At 42.0% G+C, this 11445-nt stretch overlaps 1 protein-coding gene across 1 annotated transcript in view; it reads left to right on the top strand.

Annotated features, from left to right (window-relative positions):
- The first annotated feature begins 775 nt into the window (after positions 1-775).
- LOC142826670 (regulating synaptic membrane exocytosis protein 2-like) overlaps positions 776-11445 on the top strand; it is a 69178-nt gene continuing 58508 nt past the window's right edge. The window contains exons 1-2 of the mRNA XM_075919740.1: positions 776-789; positions 959-1169. Of these exons, the coding sequence (XP_075775855.1) occupies positions 776-789; positions 959-1169 (225 nt within the window). The remainder of the gene's footprint in view (positions 790-958; positions 1170-11445) is intronic.

The following is an 11445-nucleotide window of genomic DNA, read 5'->3' as shown; positions in this document are numbered from 1 at the left end:
TTCATGCCAGTGTAGACACAGCCAGTATGTTTAGCCTTGTCAAGCTTAGAATATGGTGGATGCCCCCGCCCATTTCAAATATTTGTAGCTTTTGCTTCAGGTACTAGTAAAATCTACCATGTTTCATTGGAAATTCTAGTGGGAGATAATGATGACAGCTTGAGTATTATTGCCTGCTATGTGCTTCTTACTCCTATGTGAATGAGTTTTTGAGCAAACATATTGCCAGGGAGCAGGAAACAGTGAGTGGAGCAGGTCATTATTGCCCATGCCTAGAGAGCCATAGCATTTTTGTGGGATTACTCAGTGTATTTTGTGACATATACATTTTAGAGTGTAATGATCCCTTTTATCTTCTCAGAAATAGGGATATAAGAGTTTAACTGATTAACCAGTTAACCGACAAGCTGATCCTAATGCTTATCAGTTAAACTCGAAGGCAGCCTGTGGGGGCTGGTGGCCAGCAGTCTTCCAGCATCTTTCCCTCTTTAGGCCTGTATCTCCAGGTAGCAGCAGTGGCAGCCAGGAGCCCTGGGCCCTGAGACAACTGTTTCTTTTGCCCATCTCCCTCACTGGCCTGCAGCTAGCCCTTTTTTTCTGATTTCACTTTCAGGATATCTCACTGCTGTTATATCCAATAGCTGGTCACACATTAGAGCAGTGTTATTAATCAGTGAAGCCCCCTTTACAGTAGCTGGACTTACTTGTTATGTATTTTGCACATGATCACTGCTGAGAGTCCACAATCTCAGCCCTTATGTTTAGTCGTGTTAAAATGGATGATGTAAGGTATAGCTTTGTGTAACATATGAAGGAAGTGCGTTCTGCTAGCCATAAATTAAATCTTTTCAGATTTTCTTTACTGTAGTATTTCTTATTTAACCTTTTTTGAAAAGTTAAGCACAAATTTATGCATGAACCCGAATAAAACTTTTCATTGATCTATTTCCTTTTGCAGGAAATTGCATCAACAATTTGAAATGTATAAGGAGCAAGTGAAGAAGATGGGTGAAGAATCGCAGCAGCAGCAGGAGCAGAAGGGTGATGCCCCCACCTGTGGTATTTGCCACAAAACAAAATTTGCTGATGGCTGTGGCCATAACTGTTCATATTGCCAAACTAAATTCTGTGCACGTTGTGGAGGAAGAGTATCTTTACGCTCAAATAAGGTATGGAATTTATTTATAATAAGTATTGCTGAATTTTTCTACCGATGTTGCTTAATGTAAAGTGTGATGTAAGTTGGTATAGAAGTTCTTTGAAGATTATTATTGTAATTTGTGTATGGTTAGTTACTTTAGTTATAGAAAATATATCAATAGAAAAAATGGCTCTCATAGGACATACCTGTGCCTGTCCACAAGTTTGATATCTGTTGTTCAGAATCATTAATAATGCCTTTTAGTTATTGTACAAACAACTTTTCCTTCAAGGAGGAAACTTCTTTAAGACTTTTGTTCCTTTGAGATAAAATCTTCATTAGAACTGTGGTCCACCTGTGGATCAGTGAATATATTTTTTTCAATTTATTACCTAATTCAATTTTGCAAATGGATAAGAAGGCCATGCTGGGTCAGACCAACAGTCCATCCAGCCCAGTTTCCTGTCTGCTGACAGTGGCCAATACCAGAGGGGTTATCCCTCCCCTGTCACTCATCTCCAGAGAAACAGAAGCTAGGGACACCATGCCTACCAATCCTGACTAATAGCCATTGATGGACCTAACCTCCATGAAACTATCTAGCTCTTTTTTCAACCCTGTTAAAGTCCTGGTCTTCACCACATCTTCTGGCAAGGAGTTCTAGAGGTTGACTATGCAGTAAAGTGAAGTAAAACTTCCTTTTGTTTGTTTTAAACCTTCAGCCTATTAATTTTATTTGGTGACCCCTAGTTCTTATACTGTGGGAATAAGTAAATATCTTTTCCTTATTCACTTTTTCCATACCAGTCCTGATTTTATAGACCTATATCATATCCTGCCTTAGTCTTCTCTTTTCTAAGCTGAAAAGTCCAAGTCTTTTCAATCTCTCTTCATATGGGACCCGTTCCAAACCCCTAATCATTTTGTTGTCCTTTTCTGAGCCTTTTCCAATGCCAATATATCTTTTTTGAGATGAGGCGACCACATCTGTATGCAGTATTCAAGATGTGGGTGTGCCATGGTTTTATATAGAGGCAGTAAGATATTTTCTGTTTTATTATCTAGCCCTTTTTTAATGATTCCTAATATTCTATATGCAATTTTGACTGCCGCTTCACACTGAGTGGATGTTTTCAGAGAACTATCCACAGTGACTCCAAGATCTCTCTCTTGAGTAGTTGTAGCTAAATTAGTCCCCATCATATTGTATGTATAGTTGGGATTATTTTTTCTAATGTGCATTATTTTACATTTATCAACATTAAATTTCATTTGCCATTTTGTTGTCGAATCACTTAGTTTGGTGAAATCTTTTTGAAGCTTTTCACAGTCTGCTTTGGTCTTAATTGTCTTGAGCTGTTTGGTTTTGTCTGCAAATTTTGCCACCTCACTATTTACCGCTTTCTCTAGATCATTTATAAATAAATCGAATAGTATTGGTCCCAGGATAGACACTTGGGGGACCCCACTAGTTATCTCTCTCCACTCGGAAAACTTACCATTTATTTTCACCCTTTGTTTCCTGTCTTTTAACCAGTTATAAATTCATAAGAGGACCTTTCCTTTTATCACACGATAACTTACATACACATGGATAATTGTTCCTCTGTGGATCCAATCACAGAATCAGGGCCTAAATTTGGAAGGAAAGAAACTTATTTAGTTACAATCATTTTGAGGTATACATAGTTAGAAGTTAGAGTAAGGAATTGTTCCTGGCTCTGTCTGACCCAGATTCATTTGGACAAGCCTTTTAACTTTATCTTATCTCAGTTTGGTAATGGGTATTATCAGGGCTCGATGATCATGGCGAAAACCACTCGTCAGCCCCGCACTACACATGTGAGACCTGCACTGTGCATGCATGGACTGCCAGTGAACGGGGAGACTGGCTGAAATCTCCTCGCCACGGGCGAGTAGATTAGCATATTTGTCGAGCCCTGGGTATTATATTTACATACCTCCGTAATATCAGTTGAGGGAGCTATTTAAATGATGTTTGTAAACTACTTTTTTCACTGCACTGCTGCACATTTAGATGTGGCCTTAGAGTAGGGGTGGGCAATAATTTTTGGAGGGAAACCACTCCAAGAATTTGGTAAATGGTCAAGGGCTTCACTCTTCCATGATATTAATGGAGGAAATGCAGGGTGTGGGACCTTTGGTGCATAAGGGAGCTTGGGGTAAGGAGATTGGGGTGTAGGAGGGGGTGTGGGGGTGTGGGATCTGAGAGGAAGTTTAAGTGTGATATCAATGGGCCTTATGCATGCATCTTGAAAGGTGTGTTCTGTGGGTTTCAACAATTGTATTAGTGGAGATGTCATCAAGTTTTGCAACTTTTGTTCTTGCAGAATCTGGTGCTGCTTTGAGTAGGAGTGTCTTGGTCTGTCGGGATCTTGCTTCTGATAAGGTTAGAGAGGTTGGGGGTTGTTTGAAGACCACAAAAGAGGGATCAAGTACAGCTTATAGTTGTTTGGTGGTAGTCCGTATGGGTTCCAGTGTGGGATGGTAAGTGACAACTAAAGGCATACTGTCAGAGAGGGGTTTATTTCTGTATTGAAACAAAACTCCCTCCGACCACACACTGCTAATTTTCACAGGAAATGATATGATACAAACATACCATATCATTAGTGCATGAACACTTTTCACAAAACAAACCTTCTTTATCAGACCGAGCAATCCATAGTCTCAAAGGAAATGTTCGCAACACTTTCAAAAGTGGTGCCTAAGAGCTTACATTCATAACTTTGTTAGACACTAAAATTCATGGTCTTAAGACACTGGATTTATGGTTTATTACAATAATTGGTAACTCATTAATCCCCCCTTTTTGTCCTGTTACTATGTGGGTGCTAAAGGGCCACAGCATCTCAAAAAGTCCCTTAGAATTTGCTAATTGTGTATGTTAAATGATGTGTTTGATCATGTATTTAGCTGAGACACTATGAGTGTCTTTACCCAGATCTGTGGAAAAGCTCTGTGTAGATCGAAAGCTTTTCTCTATTGCCAACAAAAGTTGATCCAGTAAAAGATATTGCATCACCTGCAGTGTCTTTCTAATATCCTGGGACCTTCATGGCTGCAGCAACACTTTATACTTCTTTTAGGTCATGTCTACACTACAGATAAGATTGAAGCAGCCAGAGTTGATCTTCTGGGCTATGTCTACACTCGCGGCTTCTTGCGCGAGTAATATGCAAATGAGGCTAAGCGTGGAATATTGCCGAGCCTCATTTGCATACCTAATGAGCCACCAATTTTTTCAGAAGAGGCTCTTGCGCAAGAAGGAGCGTCCCCTTCTTGCGCAAGAAAAACCCTCTTGCGCAATGCTGTTCTTCCTGAAAAGTAATAGGTGTAACGGCATTGCGCAAGAGGGTTTTTCTTGCACCAGAAGAGGCCGTGTAGATGCTCCTTCTTGCGCAAGAGCCTCTTCTGAAAAAAAAGGTGGCTTATTAGGTGTGCAAATGAGGCTCGGCAATATTCCACGCTTAGCCTCATTTGCATATTACTCCCGCAAGAAGCCGTGAGTGTAGATATAGCCCTGGTGTTTGAATTAGCGGGTCTAATGAAGACACACTAATTCAAATTGAGAGGGCGCTCCCATTGATGCTGCTAGTCCTGCTTTTACGAGGCATAAGGGAAGTCTAAGGGAGAATGTGCTCCCTTTGACTTCATGCAGTGTGGATGGTGCCAAATTTTGAGTGAAGATACTTTGACTTAAGCTACGCAATGAATGTAGCTGAAGTTGTGTATATTAATTCAAACTTGTTCCCTAGTGTAGAGCAGGCCTTAGAGTGGCCACAAAGGGCCACTACAGCCTAAAAGGCAGATGATTAATGGATATGAATGGAGCATGCAACGTGATTGGAGAGTATGCTGAAAGTATTCCATGGAGCAAACCTTTCAGTAAACCTAGTCCTTGTATTGTGTAATTTTATTACTTTTGCCTTCATTCATCTAGTGATAGTCATGCTCCCTAGTTGCCCTAATGTACATTCAGGGAAGAAATTGTCTCCCTATGTGTACATACAATACCATGTATAAAGACCCTCCTATTCTATTTGTGGCCTTTTGGGCATAACTGCAATACAAATGAACTTAAATTAGCTAAAGACATAAAGGGTAACAAAACATTCTAGAAATATATTTATTTATTTTGAGTTTCACCAAGAGGGTTGGTAGTGATTGGATGCCTAAGATAGGGAATGTCAGTGAAAATGAAATAGATTTAGAAGTTTTAAAATAGTAAAAAAAAAAAAAGTTAAAAATTACTTATACATGCTAGATGTCTTCAACTCACCAAGGCCTGATGAAATGCATCCTGGAATAATCAAGGAACTGACTGAGGAGATAGCTCAGCCATTAGCTATTGGTTTTTTAAAAGTCTTAGAAGAGGGAAGAGATTCCAGAAGACTGGAAAAGGGCACATATAGAGCCCATCTATAAAAAGGGAAATAAGGGCAACCCAAGGAACTACAGACAAGTCAGCTTAACTTCTGTGCCAGGAAAAATAATGGAGCAAATCATTAAGGAATCCATTTGCAAACATCGGGGAGAAAATAAGGTTATATGTAACAAGCTAGCATGGATTTTTAAAGAACAAATCATGTTAAGCCAACCTGGTAGCTTTCTTTGACAGGATAATAAGCTTTGTGGATAACAGGGAAGTGATAGATTTAGTATAACTAGACTTTACTTAAACCTTCCATACAGTCTCACATAACCTCCTCATTAAGAAGCTAGGGAAATACAACTGAGATGAGCTCCTACAAGGTGGGTGCACAATGGGTTGAATAACCATTCCCAAAGAGTTATCAGTGGTCCAAAAGATATTCTGGGAGGGCATAATGAGTGGGGTTCTGCATGGATCAGTTTTGAGACTAGTTCTGTAGAACATCTTCATCAGTGATTTAGATAATGGCATAGACAGTTTGCAGTCAATACCAGGCTATGAGAGTTTGCAAGTGCTTTGGAGGAAACTTTGAATATTCAAAATGATTTGGACAAACTGGAGGAATGGTCTGAGCTAGATAAGATGACATTCAACTGGGATAAATGCAAAATACTCCACCTAGGAAGGAACAATCACTTGCACACATACAAAATGGGAAATGACTACCTAGGACAGAATATTGCAAAAGGGACCTAGGAGTCATAGTGGACCACAAGCTAAATATAAGTCAACAGTGTGGCATTGTAGCAAACAAAATAAACATAATTCTGGGATGTATTAGCAGGAGTGTTGTAAGTATGGAAGAAAACAAGGTCCTCACTCTGCGTTTAGCAAGCAATAAGCCAGAGGCAGTTTATTTTGTGCAATTGCAAGGGAAGCTGTGACTGGACAGGGGGAGGGGATCACCCCCTTCCCTGGGCAGATCTTCCAATACAAAGAGTAAAAGCATCAGTGTTACAGTACATACAACAATGGCTAGACAATTATCTCTTAGCTCCTCCCAGATGCTACCTTATCTTCAAGGTTCTCACTGGAGTCTGCATTCCATCCTTATCTCTGTATGGAAGCGAGAGGCAAAGGCAGCGCTTTTTACAGTTCTTGCGCTGTCAGACTACAGACTTAGCCTGACTCTTGCTCTGTTACTGACAAACCTAAGATGGCTGCACACAAATCCCCTTTTCCCCCTTTCTCTGCCTCCACACTCCCCCCTTTTGTGCTTTCAGCACAACTACCTGTTTAAATCTCTATATTCATTAGGTGTGGTATTTGTTTTCAAATCAATGGGATTGGTCTAATAGATTTTGGTTGGTTGCAATGGCAATACATGATTAGTATAAACATAAAACTATTTCTATTATTACACCTCTTACAATAAAATGTGCCTAAAATAAGTAAAAGCAATAAAATCATTAATATCCCCAATATAATTTTATGATGGGGTTATTTCCTAATCTTAATAACATAACACAATAGATCATAACTAGTACACAAGAGAGATGTTCTATAGACTGTATGGAAAGCATGCTTCTGAATTTGATATGCGTTTTGGAGTACATGAATTTGACCTTGTAATTCAGAGATTTTCTGGACCTCTGGTAGGAGTGAAGGCAGATTTTGGAATCGGTCAGGTATTAAAGTAATCTAATTAAAGGGTATTGGGAACCTAAGGATTAATTGCATTTAAAAGCCAATTGGGGAGCCAATTAATTGCATTTAAAAGCCAACATGCTGATGGTACCTGTCCATAAGCACAGAGCCCGGACCCTGGAAGAAACCCAAACCACCACTCAATATCACATTCCCAAGATCAGACCCCACAAGTCTCTCCTTGTCAGTGTACAATACTTTGCCTCTTCCACCAGGGCCAGTTCTTAATGTCTTTTGTAGACAGAAATCTCTGGGTTTTGGTGGTGTCAGCGGAGCGGGCATTCCTTCCTCTTTCCTGGAGTAGTTGTGGTTCAGCATCATGCAGGGGAGAGGTTACTAGCACATCACCCTATAATATTTTGGTTCTTCTGGCAGACATCGAATGTATGGTAATTCTGTCAGTGGATAAGGGAGAGGTTACTAGCACGGGAAGTAATTCTTCCCCCGACTGTGAGCTAATTAGGTCTCAACTGGAGTATCAAGTCCAGTTCTGAATGTCACAGTTTAGGAAAGATGTGGACAAATTAGAGAAGTTCCAGAGAAGAGCAAGAAAATTATAAAAGCTCTAGAAAACATAGCCTGTGTGGAATGACTGAAAAAATTGGGCTTGTTTACTGTGGAAAAGAGAAGACTGAGGTGACATGATAACAGCTTTAACTAACTAAAAGGTTGTTATAAAGAGGAGGGTGAAAAACGTATTCTCCTTAACCTCTGAGAATAGGACAAGAAGCAATGGGAGGTTTAGGTTGACCATTAGGAAAAACTTCCTAACTGTCAGGATGGTTAAGCACTGCAATAAATTGACTGGATGCTACACAGCAGCAAAGATTTATGAAGTACCCTTGGCATGTATACCCCACTTTATCAGCATAAGTGGTACACCCCATACAACCGTAACAGATATGGACAGTATAACTAACCACCACAAAGGTCATACAAAGACACCTGACCAAGACAATGTCCATATGTAGGATTGGGATTTTATATTTATATTTCAGGTTTAATAATGTAGTAATGTATGACTTAATTTCATCCTGCCAGCCACCCTTTTTATTGGGTTTGAAGGTTTATAAATCAGCAAATATTTTGCCAATTTGTCTTCCAAATCGGCTATGGTGTGGCCATCAGGTATTGCTTGTTCTGTCCATGGGCTGTGGCCAAACTTCTGTAAGATTTGTTTAAAAGGGGTAGTCTCTTGTACACACGGCAGCTTTTTCAGCTCCACCTGAGCATTGTCCTTAGGGGACTACTTTCGTCTGAACATTTTGTATTCATGTTCTTTGGTTGTTATTTCTAATTATTTTAAGATCTCGTATTTGCCCATGCCAGTGCCAGGGCTTATGATCTTAACCTGTTCTGGGCCAGAGGGAGAGACGTTAAGCTTCCCTCTGTATTACTCAGCCTACTACCATCAAGGGTTCATACACCAAACATAAAAATCCCTCCCAGGATCAGAACAAGAAACACTAAGGGTATGTCTACACTACAGCACTAATTTGAACTAACTTAATTCGAATTAGTTAATTCGACTAAACTAATTCGAACTAGTGCATCTAGACCTAAAAACTAATTCGAATTAGCATTTTGCTCATTCGAAATAGCATGTCCACATTGAGTGGACCCTGAACCGAAGTTAAGGCTGGTTGGAACCAGTGTTGGCAGGGCATCAGGTTAGGATTTAAAGCGTGGAACTGCTGCCTCAGGCTAGCCGAGGGCTGTGCTTAAAGGGACCTGAACCACACCCCGGACAGACAGTTCTCAGGGTTCCCCTCTTGCTTTTCTACCTCGATGAGGGACAGCAAAGCAGTCCTGTCTTGGAGTGCCCTGAGTGCCCACACTCGGCACATCACAGCACTCGGCCATCAGCTCGGCTGCACTTGTCGCAGGCTGCCATCCGGGGGAGTCAATCGGGAGGCTGTCAGGATCCAGGAGGCTCTGCAGGAGAGCTTCCACCCCGAGGAGCCCGCAGAGCCACCCAAGTCCTCCCCATCAGGGGCTCATGCCCCATTCCTCCCTCACCACCTTCCACTTACCCCTCCCTAGCCCCCCTTCCTGATGTAAAAAATAAAGGACGCGTGTGTTCAAAAATAGAAACTCTCTTTATTTAATAAAACTGGGGGTGGTGTGTGTGGGGGGGATTAACCTCTTGGGAGATTGGGAAAAGGAGAGGGTGAAGAGAGGGGAAGAGAGAGGGTGGGAGAGGGGAGAGGGAAACCTGGGAGGAGGGAGCTGAAAAGGGGAAGCCAGGGGAAGAAGGAGGAGGGGAAGTATAAAACTATGGTATGCCATGTCTTCAGTACTGTGTACAGATGTGGTCTCCTCACCTCAAAAAAGATATTTTGGCCTTGGAAAGGGTTCAGAAAAGGGCAACTAAAATGATTAGGGGTTTGGAACAGGTCTCATATGAAGAGAGGCTAAAGAGACTTGGACTTTTCAGCTTAGAAAAGAGGAGACTGAGGGGGGAGTATGATAGAGGTCTATACAATCATGAGTGGTGTGGAGAGGGTGAATAAAGAAAAGTTCTTCATTAGTTCTCATAATAGAAGAACTAGAGGACACCAAATGAAATGAATGGACAGCAGCTTTAAAACTAATAACAGAAAGTTCTTCTTCACACAGCACATAGTCAACCTGTGGAACTCCTTGCCACAGAAGGCTGTGAAGGGTAGAACTATAACAGAGTTTAAAGAGAAGTTAGATAAATTCATGGAGGTTGGGTCCATGGAGTGCTATTAGCCAGGGGGTAGGAACGGTGTCCCTGGCCTCTGTTTGTTGAAGGCTGGAGATGGATGGCATGAGACAAATCGCTTGGTCATTGTCTTTGGTCCATCCCCTCCGGGGTACTTAATGCTGGCCGCAGTTGGCAGACAGGCTACTGGGCTAGATGGACCTTTGGTCTGACCCAGTACGGCCATTCTTATGTTCTTATGTTCTAAGCTCAGTGCTCAGGGTCAGGGGTCTCACTGGACCAACTTGATTTTCATGCAGACCTGCTCCTGGGTTCGCATGTGGCTTTGGTGGCCAGGCTGGCAGCTATCCTGCCCTAGATGGCTCCATTCCTGCACCTAGTCCAGAGGTCGTGGACGTTGGAGGCCTCCACCCAAACCTCGATGAGGTCCACGATCTCCGCAGTAGACCAGGCGGGCGCCCGCCACTTGTGGCCCCGGGCAGGCTCCTGTGAGCCGCCAGCCTGGTCCTGGGAAGAGGCAGAGGGCTGGGTGGTAGCGGGTGGCTGGCTCATGCCATTTCAGGTCCAGGGTCTGCTGGCTGGGTGCTGGCAGGCTTACAGCTGGCACAAGCACTGTAGCCCTACCGTGCCCCTTTAAGGGCTCCGGGGCTGGGAGGGGGGCAGAAAAGTTTCCCTGGTTTGGCCCAGAGTGGCCACCAGGGCAACCTGGGAAGGTCTAGCCTCCAACTAGTTTGAATTAAGTGGCTACACAGCCCTTAATTCGAACTACTTAATTCAAACTAGACGTTACTCCTCGTAGAATGAGGTTTACCTAGTTTGAATTAAGCGCTCCGCTAGTTCGATTTAAATTCAGACTAGCGGTTTGTATGTATAGCTGCTATTAAAGTTAGTTAATTCGAACAGCCGTTAGTTCGAATTAACTTTGTAGTGTAGCCATACCCAGCATTCTCCTTTTGTGCTCAGTCTTGCTACAGTTGAGAGTGTATGCACCTAGGATATTTTTTGGTTTGGAGTGAGGATCTCTAAGTCCTCCTCCTACTGCCCAACCTTGCTACGATCGGGGGTATACCCACCTTCAATTATTCTGCCTCCCCCAGCAGTCTGGGGTAGAGAGAGGGATGCTAAACCTTTCTCCTGTTACTCAGCCCTGCTATGACTAAGGGTGTGTATACCTTGTAATAAAAAATTCTCAATTCATAAAATACCAACAACGAATACAATATTGATCACAAATGGTTTATTGACCGGTATCTCTATGACTGGGGGTGTGCATGCCTGAATGATCAATCACCTTTAAGTATATGGTATATCTTTTTAGCAATATTGTCAATAATTACAGCACATATTCTTCCCCTTTTTGCAATTCTCCACCAAAAATTTTATGCTCATACAAAGTACACAAGATCTTTTATAGTGGAGAAGGCAGCACGCCGCATTTATCGAGAATACAACAGTTAGCATCTGCTTTTCAGTCACCCACACATAAACACACCATGCACATAATCCTGCCAG

This window comes from Pelodiscus sinensis, chromosome 2 (genome assembly GCF_049634645.1).
Source record: "Pelodiscus sinensis isolate JC-2024 chromosome 2, ASM4963464v1, whole genome shotgun sequence".
Classification (NCBI taxonomy): domain Eukaryota; kingdom Metazoa; phylum Chordata; order Testudines; family Trionychidae; genus Pelodiscus; species Pelodiscus sinensis.
This window is presented reverse-complemented; position numbering and strand designations above follow the sequence as displayed.